Source organism: Engraulis encrasicolus, chromosome 7 (assembly GCF_034702125.1).
Source record: "Engraulis encrasicolus isolate BLACKSEA-1 chromosome 7, IST_EnEncr_1.0, whole genome shotgun sequence".
Lineage (NCBI taxonomy): Eukaryota > Metazoa > Chordata > Actinopteri > Clupeiformes > Engraulidae > Engraulis > Engraulis encrasicolus.
In genome coordinates, this window is record NC_085863.1 from 16,564,625 (window position 1) to 16,581,993 (window position 17,369).

Here is a 17,369-nt window from a genome sequence, read left to right on the forward strand (position 1 = left end):
CGGTAATGCCTGTCCAAACATCTCATTCCTCAAGCCACGAGGTGAACTAACCGAACACAGCGTAGCGGGCCAAGATACTACAGACCATCGACACACAGAAAGAACGCAAGAACGAAGGAAAGAAAGAAAGACAGAAAGAACGCAAGAAAGAAAGAAAGAAAGAAAGAAAGAAGAAGTTAAATTAAAAAGGACGGAAAAGAAAGATAATTACAGAAAGAAAGAAAAAGGTAGGAAAAAAGTAATAAAATATATTTTGGTAACACTTTATTTTAGGGATACATCTATTAGCACTAATACATACAATGTTAATGCCTGCATAAGTAACTTGTAAGGCATATACTAAGCAAACACTACGGCCTACTAGGTCCTTACTAAGTTTAAATTGGTAATAAATCCCTTATTGTGCATGCATAAGACATTTGCGAATACATGCCTAACAAATGTTCGATTTTGCTTTGTACATGCCTTACAAGTTACTTATACAGGCACATTGTATGTATTAGTGCTAATAGATGTATCCCTAAAATAAAGTGTTAAATATATTTTTAATACATTTACCATTTACTCCCAGTTTGTCTTCCATCCAGAGTGACCTGGACTGAGACACTCAAATAAAACACAAAGCAAGAAAACCGGACTCTGTGTTTGACGAAAGTTGTTGTTGTTATGTGTTGTTTTCTTGTTTTCATGATTCAAGACTTCTCATGTTTTTGAAATACAAGCCTTTGTCACTCCCTATGAAAACAATGACAAACATGTATACGTACAAACATGATACTGTACTGCTGTTAGTGACCTCTGATTCATCCAAGTGAAAAAAAGAGTAGTGTCCGATGTTGAGTGACCACAGCATACAAAAAATAATGAAATGATGTTCACTAGCTACATGCAGTGGTGTAGTCTACGTAGAACACAGGTATACGGAGTACACCCACTTCTAAATTTCAGGGATTTCAGTATACCCACTTAAAATTGATTGATCCATTGTTTTGAATAGCACAAATATATACAGTATAACCACTTCAAAAAATGCTCAAATATACAGTATACCCACCATAAAAAAGTAGACTACAACACTGGCTACATGATGCTTGAGATTAGCTATATAGGCCTACTGCAGGCCTATATATGTCTCTTGTTTCCCCGATCGGAATAGATCTGATCCGATTAGTCTGATCGGAATGAAGTGTATACATTAAAAGGACCTCGAATATTCGAATACCTCTCAGGCACAGAATGGAGTCTATATAGGTAGCATTTAAGCATGTCACACCACCTCTTCTACTCCGATTAAAAATTCTGATCCGATCAAAGAAATCTGTTCCGATCGGGCCGTATACAAGGGGATTCCTGTTTGGATTAAATAAAAAATATTCCCATTCTAGTCGGATCAGAAGTGTCCATATATACACACCTACTGTGACCCCTGTTGTCCCCACTGAGCCTCCTTCCATGCCTCCTGAGGAAGTGACGTCACAAAGGACTACCTCGAGGTTGCTGCCACGTCCTCCCCAGACCCGGACCACAACTGGGCCAAGCAGACATCAGAACCATGCAGTACCAACACAAGCCTGCTCCCCGACGACGCATAAATATTACATTACATTACATTACATTGCATTTGGCAGACGCTTTATAACCAAAGCGACTTTCAAAAGAAAATACTACTGAACTAAAAAAGAAAAAGAAAAAAAAAAAACGCTGGAGTGGACTAGCACTCGATTTGGAACCATATTAGATTCAGTCTATTAAAATAAGTTCAGAGTGTCCACAGATGAATAGAAAAGTTTCTATCTTGAGAGCGGACGTGAGAGAGAGAGAGAGAGAGAGAGACAGAGAGAGGACGCGTCGAGGACACTGCCTTAATGGAGGATGATGCAACGCCGGGTAATTCTGGAGAACTCTAGTAATCACGCCGCTATAGAAACCCAGCCCAGCATGGCCACAGACATACTCATCTCTAACATACTGCACAGTAAAAACTGCAGTGTTAATGCAACACTAACAGAGTCGATTTAACACCTTCTAGAGTTTATTTGGTCCCAAAGCACTCTCTAAGTGTTGAATTAACACTGCATTTTTTACTGTGTGGTAATCACTTCTGTCTCTCACACAGGCACCTAACATATAGGCACACACACACACACACACACACACACACACACACACACACACACACACACACACACACACACACACACACACACACACACACTCTCATTGCAGACATTTATTTTCAGTCACACAAAATAATGTAGAGCATGGCAGTGTCATGAAATCCTTTGGTATACATTTTGCCGTTGGGAAATATACAGTACAAGAGCAGTATGGAGTTAAATCAAAGCACTGCAACGTTTAACATGATGCTCTGACCCGCCTTCCAAGCGCCATTGGCAAGTTTAAAGCAGGTGTTTTGCCGTTTGTATCTGTGTGTGTGTGTGTGCGCGCGCGTGTGTGTGTGTGTGTGTGTGTCCGTGTGCTGCTAATTGCTGTTAAGAAGTAGCAAAGTCATCTTAGCTGGACACGAACTAGGGGTAACCACACGCCTTTCTAGACATTTTCACTCTTTTGTCCAAACTATTTGATACGGACGAATATCGCAACACACTCAGACACACACACACACACACACACACACACACACACACACACACACACACACACACACACACACACACACACACACACACAACCTGTGGGCCACAGGCTTCAGCGTGGCTGGATTTCAAAGACACAAAGCGCTCTTTTCAGTCCCCCGTTCCAGTGGCCTAATCCCCACTCGCGCCCAATCAAAATGATAAGGTATGCCAACTCTACTTTACCACACAACACAACGTACAGTATACACTCTACATACAATACACTACATATGTAAGATGACACGGTATGCCAACTCTACCATACAAAACCACATATACAATACAATACACTCCATCTGAAAGGCGACACAGTAGGTATGCCAACTCTACCATACAAAACCACATATACAATACAGTACACTCCATCTCTAAGGTGACACAGTAGGTATGCCACCTCTACCATACAAAACCACATACACAATACAGTACACTACATATGTAAGATGACACAGTATGCCAACTCTACCATACAAAACCACATATACAATACAATACACTCCATCTGAAAGGCGACACAGTAGGTATGCCAACTCTACCATACAAAACCACATATACAATACAGTACACTCCATCTCTAAGGTGACACAGTAGGTATGCCACCTCTACCATACAAAACCACATACACAATACAGTACACTACATCTGTAAGGTGACACAGTATGCCAATTCTACCATACAAAACCACATACACAATACAGTACACTACATCTGTAAGGTGACACGCTATGCCAACTCAAGTGTACCACACAACACATCATACAATAGTTTACATACTCTACATACAATACACTACTTCTGTAAGGTGACACGGTATGCCAACCCTACCACACAAGTAATCATACAAACTTCTGTAGAATTAAAAGGTAGGCCTATTCTACTTTATTCTATTACACAATTACACATCTAAGTGTACACACACATACAGTGCTTACAGTGCATAAAACATCATCCAAAACATTATCAAACTACAGTATCATTCTGTCTTTCTCTCTCTCGCACACACACTCTCTCTCTTGCACACACACACACACACACAGCCTTAGGATCCTGATTTGGCCGATCAAGTTCAAGAGTAACTGGGTCACGCACAATAACACACAACTTGAGAGGAGCATCTAAGAAAAGAAAAGACAAAAGAAAGCACAGAAATCAGGAAGGAAGAGGGAGCGAGAAAGAAACAATCAAAGAGAAGTAAAGAGAGAGAGAGAGAGAGAGAGAGAGAGAGAGAGAGTAAAAAGAAAAGTGAAGTGGGACTTACCGTAAACACAGGCTGCGTTCCAAGCCAAGAGGAAGAAGGGAGAGATGAGGAGATGAGATGAGGGCGACGAGACGAGAAGAGAAGAGAAGAGAAGAGAGGAGAAGAGAAGAGAAGAGAGGAGAAGAGAACTCCTTTCCTTGTCCTTGGTGGCAGTGGGTGGGTGGCTTTGCGGCTCCCATATCCGCCTGTTCCTCACAAAGTGCAACTCGCTCATCCCGGCAGGCAGGCAGGCAGAGCACGAGCGCAAGCGCGCGTCTCCATTGGAAAGGAAGGAGGAGGGGAGAGGGGGGGGGGACCAACCGAACGAGTGAAACGCAAGAAAGAGTGTGGAGGAAGAAGGGAGTGAGTGAGTGAGTGAGGGCCCCCTCTCTGAGAACTCACGGAGGAGTGCTGGACTGACGGGCTGGCTGGCTGGCCCTCCTTCCCTCTGTCTGTCCATCGCTCTACCTTTTCATCTACACCTCCATCCATCCGTCTATCCGTCAGGCAGGCAGGCAGGCAGGCAGGCAGGCAAGGCGAAACACGGAGCAAACGACAGAGTAAAGCGAGAGAGTAAAAGAGTGAGGGAGTGAGTGAGTGAGTGGGGGAACCGGCTTCTGTTGCCGCGCAGCTGTGCTCCTTAGCCACTCTCCTCCTCCTCCTCCTCCTCCTCCCTCCTCCCCCTCTCCCTCCTCCTCCTCCTCCCCCTCTCTCCAGTCCTCCCATCTGTGCCTCTCGTCCACTGTGCATGGACACACTCTCTCTCTCTCTCTCTCGCTTGCTCTGGTCGTCTCGCTCTCCCCCTTTCTCTCTTTCTCTCTCTCTCACACACACAATGAAGGCTCTGGTGTAAAGTTATCCCTTTTGCAAACTCCCGGCGAGGTCTGTGGAAGCACTGGAGAGGGAAAGAATAGAGGGAGAGATAGAAAGAGCGTAAGCGTGAGAGAGAGAGAGAGAGAAAGAGAGGGAGAAAGGGAGAGAGAAAGCGATAGAGAGAGGCAGAGGGAGAAAGAGAGTGAGAGAGCGATAGAGAGAAATTGAGAGAGAGAGAGAGAGAGAAAGAGAGAGAGAGAGAGAGATAGATAGAGAGAGAGAGAGAGAGAGAGAGAGAGAAGTCTCTGGTTAGCTGGACGTGGAGCTGCGTTCTCCCCTCCACTCCTCTACTGTCGGCTGGGAGTTTGTGCTGTTTCCTTTAACTTTGTGGACCTGCTGCTGCTGCTGCCTTCAGGGGTCCGATGGGGGAGGGGAGGGGGGGGGGGGGGGGGTTGGGTCCAGTGCGGGGTGAACGTGGACAGGGAAGGGGGGTCAACGCGGACAGGGAGGGGGGGTCCAGTGTGTGTGTATGTGTGTGGTGGGGGTGGGAGGGGAGTCCAGTGGGGGTGGGGGGTTCCAGTGGGGGGTGAACGCGGACAGGGAGGGGCCAAAGCAGAGAGCTCATGGCCAAGGAAACTGCGTCTAATCCCTCTATGCGGACACATACCCCCCATCTACCACACACACACACACACACACGCACACACACACACTTGCCATACACCCCCCAGCACCCCCCCCTCGTTCCTAATAAGCAGGGCTGCTGTTGCCCCCTTCTCCTCTCTTCTCCTCTCTTCTCTTCTCTTCTCATGAAGCTGGAATGCAAAAGACTCTGCTTCAAGAGGCCCCGTCAAAGTAGGCTCAAAGTCACTTCACAATGACCCCCGGGTCACACACACACACACACACACACACACACACACACACACACACACACACGCACACGCACACGCACACCCACACACACGTGTGCATATGTGTTTGTGTGTGTGTGTGTGTGTGTGTGTGTGTGTGTGTGTGTGTGTGTGTGTGTGTGTGTGTGTGTTTGTGTGTGTGTGTGTGTCCATGTGTGTGCGCGGCTGAGAGAGGGGGGGATATCTTTAGCGAGCAGTCTCTCAACATCTCTAAAGTAAGTGAAACACGAGAGGCCTTGACGTCTCATAGTAAACAAGAGCAAGAGATATTAGCATAGGGGAGAAGGGCCTGTGCTAACAGTCTCTAACTCTTTTAGAAAATGGCCCACATTTAGGCACTTAGACACTCCGCCTGACTCCTCACTCCTCCGCTTATAAATACTCATTGCTTATTTATACATGCCGCCAGTGTCAAGACGCTTGATATTTATATATTTATTTACTTTAAAGATCTTTTTTTCCCCCCTGTGTATCTTTATTTGAAAAAAAAAAAGACCCAGACCTTGGAACATGTGGTTGTTTAAGTTAATTATTTAAGCGTCGGGAGGCAGACATTCTGAAACATTTAATAACATTTTTTCTGTAATCATCAGCGAGTCGGCCAACAGATGCGATCCAGACAGGAGGCTTGTCAAAGTGTCGACTTAGTCACAGAGTAAACAAGGCTAACTTCAGCTGGACACATGTTTAATCCATAAATATAACTCGGTAAGCAAGCGCCATGAAGGGAAATATAATGTGTTATTTAAGCTGTCACACAGTTTTTACACACGTCCTGTTAAATAAAATATGTTCATAATTACATAACGTTGTTTGGAGAGAAGGGAAGAGAAGAGAAGAGAAGAGAAGAGAAGAGAAGAGAAGAGAAGAGAAGAGAAGAGAAGAGAAGAGAAGAGAAGAGAAGACAAGAGAAAAGAAGAGAAGAGAACAGAACAGAACAGAACACAAGAGAAGAGAACACAAGAGAAGAGAAGAGTAGAGTAAAGAAAGGAATATAACACAAGAGAAGACATGAGAAGAGAAGAGAAGAGAAGAGAAGAGAAGAGAAGAGAAGAGAAGAGAGAAGAGAAGAGAAGAGAGAAGAGCGATTACCCAAATGAACAACAACTTGACAGCCCCGGCCAGCAATGTAGCAGCCTGCAGCTCAGCTGATGGAAACGGAGGTTTCTTAAGGATAGCATCAGAGATTCTTTAAGTATATAGATATGCCAATGTAATAGGTTGCTATGGGCACCTAACATGACCAGGTTCCGGTCTGCCTAAAGGGGCGTGTCATAATACTCCTAGCATTGAATAGAACAGTCCTTAGGTCTGCCTAGAGGGGGAGGAAACAATGGGCCAATGGAACCTCTCTCTCTCTACTCTCTCTGCTAAGAAGCTGCTTCAGGAGCAAGCCAAGTTAAAGTCATACTGTCCCATTTTTGGAAATAAGCTTACTTTGCACCTCCCCTTGAGTTAAATAATAGGGTTTTACCGTTCTCCTCTACTTTTCACCGTTCTCTGGGTATGGCAGTACATATTTTACCTCGAAGCTAGCAGTTAACATTGAGCCCTATGAGACCAGTTAGCTGCTAGCGAACGGTTGAAAGTACAGGAGAATGATAAAACCCTATTATTAATCTCAAGGGGAGGTGTAAAATAAGCTTATTTCCAAAAAATGGTACAGTATCACTTTAAAATAAGAGGTAATTTCGGAGTGAGAGGTCCGCACACTTCAAATCCTTTTTGTTTTCTTTTATTATTTCATAGCTGGAAACAAAAAGGATTTTAAGTGTGCGGACCTCTCTCTCCGAAACTACAGTCAAGCCTTTGTCCTGCACCTTTTCCTGGGATGTGCACAATCTTCACCTTCAACTAAAGTTAAAGAGGTAAGAAAATGAGGACTCCAGGCTCTTCTTTTACATGATTTGCCACTTATGGTTTACTCCTGAACCAGCTTCTCAGTATCGGCCCCTGAACTGAGCTGTGCTGTGCTGTGCTGTGCCGAGCCGAGCCGAGGTGGAGGTTTCTTAAGGATAGCATAGCAGCCGAGCAGAGCTGAGCTGAGCTGAGCCTGGCCGAGCCCACGATCTCTTGCTTGGTATTCAGCCCCAGGCCTCTGCCAACTCGCCCAAGGGTCAGCGCCTCAGCTCCATATGCCAGCTGGGTTGGCACTTGACGCACAAATGCCTAGTAATTACCGCTATGATCTGCATGCGTGTCAGAAAAGAAAACAAGAGACAGAGTGAGAGAGAGAGAAAGGACAACAGAGCCGAAGCACAAGATCGAGAGACAAAGCAGTGTCTGTGAGATTATAGTATGCCAATGAGTTTTGCGGTTGCGGAGGACGGTTTGCTAATTTGTTTAAAGTGGGCCTGTGTTGTTGGGTGTTTTTTTCTTCTCTTCTCTTTCCCTGAGATTGACTTTGACCTGAGGCCTTTCATGCTGCAGAAAGCTCTGGCTTTGGCTGAGCAGGCAAACAGCGTGCCTGAGGTTTTCAGCTGAAGACTTGCATCCCTCTCTCTCTCCAACTTTCAACACATTCCCTTCTCTTACTTTCACTTACTGTACTTTCTTTCTTTATTTATTTAAAGTTTTTTTTTACCAAGCTGTCTTTTTATCACCATTTCTCTATCTAGTGTTGAATAAATCCCCTTAGTTTTTTCTCTATGGTTTTCGTTTTTAATTTTTTTTACAGATTGTATTTTATCATCACTTCTTTTAGATGGCTGTCTGTTGTAATACAAATAAGTATCCTAGATGTAAATAAAGGAACTCTAACTATGAATTAACTTGAGGTTTGTAGTCAGGAGACATAAGTTACGAGAATACAGTAAGTAGTTCGGCAAGAAAATTGTGGCTTGGTGCCTCCTCTCCCAATCTTCCTGGAGGTGCACTGCACACAAGTTTCTCGCATTTTCACAAAACTTCCAATCACTTTCTACCTCCCTCCTTCTTTCTATCGTTCTTTCTTTCTTTCTTTCTTTCTTTCTCTTCGTTTTCCTCTTGGTCTGCCTGACAGGTTAGGCTAGGTTTTTGTCCACTCTCAATAATGTCTCTGTTCATCTCTCTCTGTCTGACGATAAAGGCCAGAATTTTGTCCTCTGCAAATGCTCTCTCTCTCTCTCTCTCTCTCTCTCTCTCTCTCTCTCTCCCTCCATCCACTTTGACTCTACAGCTTAGAGTTCTGTCCTTTCACTCTTCTCTTCCCCCCGTCCAGCCCCCCTGTCTCCTCTCTCTCCAGAGGCCAAGATTCTACCCTCTCTTTCGCTGTCTTTTTTCTCATTCCAGAGGCAATGTTCTATCATCCCTCTCTCTCTCCCTCTCTCTCTGACTTCAAGGCAATGCTTTCTACTCTCTCTCTTTCTTTCTCTATCTCTCTGACTGCAAGGGAAGGGTTTCTATTCTCTCTCTGACTCCAAGGCAAGGGTTGTTATTCTCTCTCTCTCTCTCTCTCTCTCTCTCTCTCTCTCTCTCTCTCTCTCTCTCTCTCTCTCTCTCTCTCTCCAGAGGCCATGCTTCTGCTTCTGCTTCTGCTGCTGTGTCCTGTCTAAGTCGTGCCCCTGGCTAGGGGGCATCTCTCCACAATAGGGAACATTCATCTCCCCCGTCTTCTCTATGCACATCTTTGTTCGCGCTGGATGACAACTCGGGGACACAACCCCACAAACTTGTAGCGTTACATAATAAATCAAATTAAATTGAGAATCTGCTCGACAGTGGGGAGAAGAAGACATTTTCCATCCCTGTGCTAGCTGTGTGTACAATTTCAGTATTGGGCTGTTTTCCCCTTTTGCTTGTGGATTTACTGGACATTATAGTAAAAATCCAATTTGGAGGTTCTTTCACCTTGCCTGCCCACTCAGCAGCACTACAAGTTGGGAGAGTAGCCTACCCAGAATTGAAGACGGCAGGGTCTAAGAAGGGATCTTAATTTGGTTGTTTAAACTGGAGGCATGAAGGAGGGTTTGGCCGTGTAGATGAGTGCCTAGAAACGCTGTTCAGCTGAGTCCAGACTTCCAACACAAATCCTTCCCACGGTGCCGAGCGGGCTGACTTAACAGCAATGCTGCATGCCACAAGCGACATCTTGCACCATCCTCGTTTCGAACAGATATTTGGCAGCTGACATTCTCAGCAGCAGTTCGTGTGATGCCAAACTGGAAGGAGGGAATGGTGAATTGCTCCCAGAAAAGTAAGAGAAGGTCGCACCACGCATTTGACTTTTTTTATTACACAGACGTGTTTCGGCACTGCCTTCCTCAGTGAATTGCTCCCAGAGAAATAGGCTATGGCCTAGGCTATTCAATATATTGTTTTGATAGCCCATGATAGGTTAAACTCAATGTACTATATGCAGTAAGTCAAGTCAAGACAGCTTTTATAGTCACTTTCTTCATATGCAAGACAATTAGGTGACTGATTAGAAAAGACATTTAAAAAATAACCTTAAGTGCAAAATGCAGCACCACCCTGCATCTAAAAGAGGTAGAGAAAAAAAGTGCCTTTTGTGTAAACAAAGAATGAAGAATGGTTAGACTACAACATCACTTGAAGTATTTATCTAATGCCAAACTGGAAATGAGATTAAAATCATGCAATACCTAAATAAAACAAATTAAGATTCAGGATTTGACATTAGATTCCATTGCCTTTCACTAAATGGTGTCTAACACTGTCCATCTTATTTCAGATGTAGATTTAGAAAACAATTACAGGTGAAAACCGATATCTCTGCTTGGTTTACATACATACATAGTTTATTTATTTTTAACTCCATCATAAATCTCTATGACCGCAGGTGAGAAAAAAGCAATCTGTTGCAATACACTGGTTGGGGCATGGTGCGCATGCCCGGACGGGTCAGTGATAACTGGAATCTCGCCATATTTGGGCCACCTCAGAGCCGAAACCATCCCAGAGCAACTTGTTGTGTGGAAAGCCGTTGATTGGTCGCGGCAGCAGAGTAAAGAGTGTGTGTGATTGGCTGCTGGAGAATCGGTTGCCGTGCCGACTGGGAGGCAGCGTCGGAGACAGACACCAGCTTGAGGTCTGATGGGAATCTTGTTCAGGCCAGCTGCGTCTCCATGGAAGTGGCACCTTGAGGGGCACTTCATCTCTCCCAAAACCACCCAACCGCCACACCCCACCCCACTCATCCCCTCCCCTCACATCCTAGTGCGCCACCGCGGCTGGCTGTCTTGAAACACACCGGGGCCTGGCACCGCGCCCAGAGCGCATTTTTCTCCCCACACTCCCCAACTTTTTTTTTTCATCCGACCATAAAGCAGAGCCAGGCCACATCGAGCAGCTCTCAGAAAACATCATTAGGCGTTAAGTGAACTGACAGCAATTTGAACTGATTTTCCTCTTTCTTTCCCCTCTCTTTTTTCCCCCAACAGGGAGGGGGTTCTTTTCTCAAGCTTCTGAGAACTAAAGAGACGGCTGTTTGATATTCAGTTCAGGAAAGGGGACATTGTCGAACGAAAAATGTCTTCATTGAATGCTTGTGAATAGTTCCCCTCCAACATTCGCCTCTCCAGTGGGTTCTCAGTGCATTGCCCTGGGCATATCCCTGGAACTGCGGATATTTAACGACTTTCCCCTTTTGTACTCCCCACAGTCGGCTTAGCCCGTCTATCCACGGGTTTAATGAAAAGGGGAGAAAAAAAAATCTCGGCCATTTCATGCTGTATGGGTGTCTGGACAATTTGAGCCAAGTAAGAGCTACTTTCCCTTTCTTCGGCTAAGAGAACACGATCCTAATGAACGGGTCTGTGTTGCAGACCACCTTGGCTTTCACTACAGTGTACCATAAAAGCCCGTGCGTCAAGATAACGTCCAAGCGCAAAAGAAGCAAAACCGGGACGTCGGTTGAAGTGCGTCCCTGCATGACCCGGGCCAGATTCAGCACGAATACGGGCCCTGCAGGCCGGCAATTAACGCGAGAGATTAATGAAATTTAGTGTACAATCAGCAGCAGGCACTTGGAATGTCATGTCATATCGGTCATGCACGTGCTTTGCGCGTTTTCCCTCATGCACAATCTGCACGAGTTTTAAGAAATTGACGAGGACGCACATATTTCTTTCTTTCTTTTTTTAGAGAGAGAAACCCACACTTGGTTTAATCAAACGTGTGATTATGCAGTAGTTTGCTGCACATTACTGACACGTTCCGAGCCAGCATAGCCTGCAGGAGTCAGTCTGCTTAATGCAAGCATAAAAATGTGACTAGCCGTCTACCGCAGTGTTTATGTGGACTCAAATAGGAGAAAATGACATAGCATAACAAAGAAAAAAGAGAGGCAATTATGTCCCTGGTGGTCCCAATAACTTCTGCATTAAATATTCACAAGTGCGGTGCACGTGATGGCATTGAACGAGGAGGCTCAAACACACAACTAGAACTTGCTCACCTCTCCGCTTGTTACTCCGAGGGCAAACAAGGTCGCCGGTGTCCGCACTGGGCGCAGCTGTTTGGGTCCCTACGATAACGGTCAACAAATCAAACGGCGAGAGTTCAGACATTGATTTTAGACAAATGTAATCCACCTCAGCAAGGAGGGACGCGGTGTCGGGTGTCACGGGCCGTCTAGACAGTCAGACAATGAAATATCGCCATGGAAACGACTGGCTGTTATCGTCGAAGTGTGACAGTCAACAAAAGGGGGGAAGGCATGTTTAACAGATATTCTGTCTGACCTTTCCAGGCGACTGCAATCACAGCACTGAGCCAGGCGCATTAAATTGAGGTGATAAATTGAAGTGGTGCGGTCTCAGACCAGTGGTGGGCGCGCGCTTTAACGTCTGCTTGTCTGGAGACTGATGACTTTCCCTGCTCAATTGGCTCTAGATTTCTCCTCCATAGCATGTGATTTAGGACACGACTGAACCCCCAAAATAGATTTTTTTGTAATGAAACGCAGACTGAATAAAAATGCAACATTTTATTAACCTGGCCTGGGCATTTAAAATGCACAAATGGGTAGAGTTTCATGTATAAGAACTGCCTACAGCAATAGAATGATTTTCTTCTCGGTATCCAATAGGCCAGTATTAGCCGGGTTTTTCTTTTTTAAGAAAATGCTTTTAATATGCTTAGCATAAATCTAAAATATGAACTTATTACTGTACATTCCTATGGGAATATGCTGCAAGCATTTAAGCAGCCTGTAGGGCCCTAATGATGTCCACGACCGCAGCAACTAGGACTAGGCTACACAACAGTGATGAACAACACAGGAAGATGGACCACGGCTGAAAAAGGCAAGTCACAATTCAAGTCAATGTTGCTGCAATGAATATTTATTTAATCAAAATAGACATGTGATACAGAACACATGTGTTTTGGCCTAAAAAAGGACCATAAATAAATCTTCATTCTCTCAGTTTATTAACAAGCCACAGAGTGTCTAAAAAATCTCTTGTTTTTTTTTTTCTTCTTTTCTTTTGTTATACGTGGTTTTTTTTTCTGTTGCAGTCCTCAAGTCCAGAGACCAAACTCAACAACATAATTAAAGCCTCTGGGCAATATTAATGTTTCCTGTTTATCAACACAGCCTTTAGAAAACAAAAACAAAACAAAACAAAACAAAACGCTGTAATAATAATACTGCAGGAAAAGGTGACCGAGCAGCAGGTTATCGTGCCCTTTCTCCAGGGAAATGGGGACAATGAGACAAGGGCTGAAAATGAAGAGGGTTAATTACAACTCACACACACACACACACACACACACACAAGCACACACAAGCACACACAAGCACACACCTTGCTCTGTCTGTACTCTCTCTCTCTCGCTCACACACACGCACACACACACACACACTCTCTCTCTCTCTCTCTCTCTCTCTCTCTCTCTCTCTCTCTCTCTCTCTCTCTCTCTCTCTCTCTCTCTCTCTCTCTCTCTCTCTCTCTCTCTCTCTCTCTCTCTCTCTCTCTGTAATACACACACACATACATTACACGTTTAAATGTGCTTACTCTTTCTTACATGCATGCCACAAGCATGTAAATACTAACCTGCACGACTTAACACCTCAACACCTTAACTTTCTCGTCACACACGCAGCTGCGCACGCACGCGCACGCGCACACACACACACACACACACGCACACACACACACCGAAAGCTGTCTAACAAAGCTGGCGCAGCCATGCACCTCTTTATAATCTCTTAAACATCGTTACCACTTGCTCTCTGTGGCATTGCTGTCACACATAATAATAATAATAATAATAATAATAATAATAATAATAATAATAATAGTAATAATAATGAAGATGATTAAAACTATAGCAGCAAAAGAAAAATCAAAGGAGTAACAGCTAGAGAAACCCCTGGTTTAAGGAAGGCCTGGGCCCGTGTGTGTGTGTGTGTGTGTGTGTGTGTGTGTGTGTGTGTGTGTGTGTGTGTGTGTGTGCATAATGCTTGGGTTCAACTGCAGGGAGGCCACAGAGCGCGGCGGAAGCGAAGGCCAGAATCTGAGTATGTGTGTACGTGTGTGTGTTTATGTAAGTGTGTGTGTGTGTGTGTATGTAAGTGTTAGCATGTGTGTGTGTGTGCGTGTCTGTGTAAGTGAGTGTTTGCATGTAGTATGTGTGAGTGCATGTAACATGTGTGAGTGCTAAGTATGTGTGCACATGCGTTTGCGTGCATGTTTGACCGTGTGTGTGTGTGTGTGTGTGTGTGTGTGTGTGTGTGTGTCCATGTCAGAGTGTGCAGGTGTGTGTCGTCTATGAGTTTATCTGCCGTCTGCAGTGTGTGCCTGTGTATATATGTATGTATGTGTGTGTGTGTGTGTGTGTGTGTGTGTGTGTGTACATGTCTTAGTGTGCAGTGTACAGGTGTGTGTCATGTGTCGTCGTTTATGAGTTCATCTGCCGTCAGCAGTGTGTTTGTCTGTGTGTGTGTGAGTGTGTGTGTGTGTGTGTGCTGTGTGTGTCTACATGTCCGAGTGTGCAGTGTCCAGGTGTGTGTGTCAGGTGTCATGTGTCGTGTTGTGTGTCGTGGTTTATTCTGAGTTCATCTGCCGTCGGCGGGGATGCGTCCGAGGGCGGCCATGATGCGCGTGAAGCGCTGGCAGAGCTCCAGCGTGGAGTAGGCGCCCAGCTTGGGGGCCGCCAGGAAGCCCTTGATCTCCGTGGAGCAGTCCAGCAGCTTGGGGAGGAAGTCCGTCAACTTCTCCTGCAGGTGGGCTGTAGATACACAGAACAGGACATAGAGGTCAGGTAAGATAGAGAGAGAGACAGAGAGACAGAGAGAAAGAGAAAGAGAGAGAGAGAGAGAGAGAGAGAGAGAGAGAGAGAGAGAGAGTCCAGAAGCTTGGGGAGGAAGTCAGTCAACTTCTCCTGCAGGTGGGCTGTAGAGGGGGCACACAGAAGATACAGGCACAGAGGTCAGGTCAGTAAGAGTGTGTGTGTGTGTGTGTGTGTGTGTGTGTGTGTGTGTGTGTGTGTGTGTGTGTGTGTGTGTGAGTGAGTGAGTGAGTGAGTGAGTGAGTGAGTGAGTGAGTGAGTGAGTGAGTGAGTGAGTGAGTGAGTGAGTGAGTGAGTGAGTGAGTGAGAGAGAGAGAGAAAGAGAGAGAGAGAGAGAGAGAGAAAGAGAAAGTGTGTGTGTGTGTGTGTGTGTGTGTAAATGTGTTTATGTGTGTGAGAGAGAGAAAGCGAGAGAGAGAGAGTCAGAGAGAGAGAGAGTCAGAGAGAAAGCGAGAGAGAGAGAGTCAGAGAGAGACAGAGAAATATTGACACTAAGATCGTGAGAAAAGATAGAAGATGGAGGCAACATACGGATGTGGAGTAGCGATTACAAGGGTGTGTGAGAGAGAAACCCAAGTGAACCGGACTAAACACACACACACCCACACACACACACCCACCCACACAAAATAACTTAACACAAGCATGCATGTACATGACAGGCATAAGAGACACTATGATCGACAGAATAATGAAAAGAAAATAACACCTGCGACAGATGAGAGATGGGGGGGGGGAAATAAAAACTGTGTTAGGGTGCCAGAGGGGTGGGGGGAGGGAGAGAGACAGCAGAGAGAGAGAGAGAGAGAGAGAGAGAGAGAGAGAGAGAGAGAGAGAGAGAGAGAGACAGCAGAGAGAGAGCAGAGAGGTCTGACATTGAGAGCAATAGAGAGAGAGATTGTATCCATGTTTATGTTTTGGGATGGTTTTTGATACATCTATGACAATGATGTCAGTGTGTATGTCTTTCTCTGTGTTCATCGGACTGCCAGCCTGATCTGTCTTTCCACGTACGTATGCATATGTATGGGAGCTTGTATGAACATGAGATTGAGAGAGAGAGAGAGAGAGAGAGAGAGAGAGAGAGAGAGAGAGAGAGAGAGAGAGAGAGAGAGAGAGAGAGAGAGAGAGAGAGAGAGGGAGGACACTCCATTTCCTGTGTAAGGTACTAGCACCAGCAGTCGCATATGTGGATTGACGTCGTAGCACCACGAAATGCTACTTGGTCTGTGGGAAACACCGTCATGCATGTGCAGTCTTGCATGTACTGAATATGCACAGTATACTCCATGTCCTGCCCAAGGTATGAGGACAACCTTCCTTGTATCCAACATGTGTATGCCTTGCCTTGCCAATGGTATGTGTGTGAGTGTATAGTCGTGGATGTGTGTGTGTGTGTGTGTGTGTGTGTGTGTCACAAATCTCATGAGCTTGAAAGCTGTGTCCATGCGTATACGTATGTATATGTGTGTCTGTGTCTGTATATGTATACGTACGCTCCATCTCCTGGCCCAGGTAGGAGCACCAGCGGTTGCGGATGTGGTGAGTATTCTTTCTGTTTGTGTATGTGTGTATGGTCATGTATGCGAGTATGTGTGTGTGTGTGTGTATGTATACATACAATCCATCTCCTGACTGTCCCAGATAGGAACACCAGTGATTGCAGATGTGGTGTGTGTATGGTCATGCATGTAAGTAATGTTTATATGCACAGTAATGTTTATATGCACAGTATTGTGTCTATGTGTCTGCATATCTGTATGTATACGTACGCTCCATCTCCTGTCCCAGGCAGGAGCACCAGCGGTTGCGGATGTGGTGAGTATTCTCTCAGTGTGTGTGTCTCTCTCTCTCTGTCTGTCTAATGTTTGTATGTACGTATGTGTGCATAAGAATGTGTCTGTATATCTGCATATCTATACGTACGCTCCATCTCATGGCCCAGGTAGGAGACCCAGCAGTTGCGGATGTGGTGTGTTTTCTAGCTGTATGTACGTTTAGGTGTGTATGGTCATGTATGTGAGTGACTATGTTTGTATGTTTGTATATATGTATGAGGTGTCTGTATCTCCATACGTACGCTCCATCTCCTGGTCAAGGTGGGAGCACCAGCGGTTGCGGATGTGGTGAGTGTATGTAACCGCACGAATACACCGGCCGTGACATGAGTGAGGCGAGCGAGGGAAGCAATTGACTTTGTACTGTATTGAGTCGCGCGACAAAAGTGATTCGGGCGACTAGAGGCGAACTCCTGATAATATTATGCAAATGAGCTATGACGCGGTTCGGCTACAGCCGCCACAGCCAATGGGAATGTTGGAATGCTTGCATCAGAGAGAGTAGAGAGAGAGAGGTACCATTGGCCCATTGTTTCCTGGTTCTATTATGGCCCCCCTTAGGCAGACCTAGGCAGACCTAAGGACTGTTGTAGGAGCATTATGACACGCCCCTTTAGGCAGACCAGAACCTGGTCGCGTTAGGTGCCCATAGAAACCTATTATGTTGGCATATCTCTATAGAATATCT

At 45.3% G+C, this 17,369-nt stretch overlaps 1 protein-coding gene across 4 annotated transcripts in view; it reads right to left on the reverse strand.

Annotated features, from left to right (window-relative positions):
* Window positions 1–13,451: 13,451 nt before the first annotated feature.
* The window catches only part of usp25 (ubiquitin specific peptidase 25), an 82,558-nt gene continuing 78,640 nt past the window's right edge, over window positions 13,452–17,369 (reverse strand). For all 4 annotated transcript variants that reach the window (XM_063202969.1, XM_063202968.1, XM_063202971.1 and 1 more), the window contains one exon: window positions 13,452–14,783. In XM_063202969.1, the coding sequence (XP_063059039.1) occupies window positions 14,611–14,783 (173 nt within the window). In that variant the 3' untranslated portion in view covers window positions 13,452–14,610. The remainder of the gene's footprint in view (window positions 14,784–17,369) is intronic.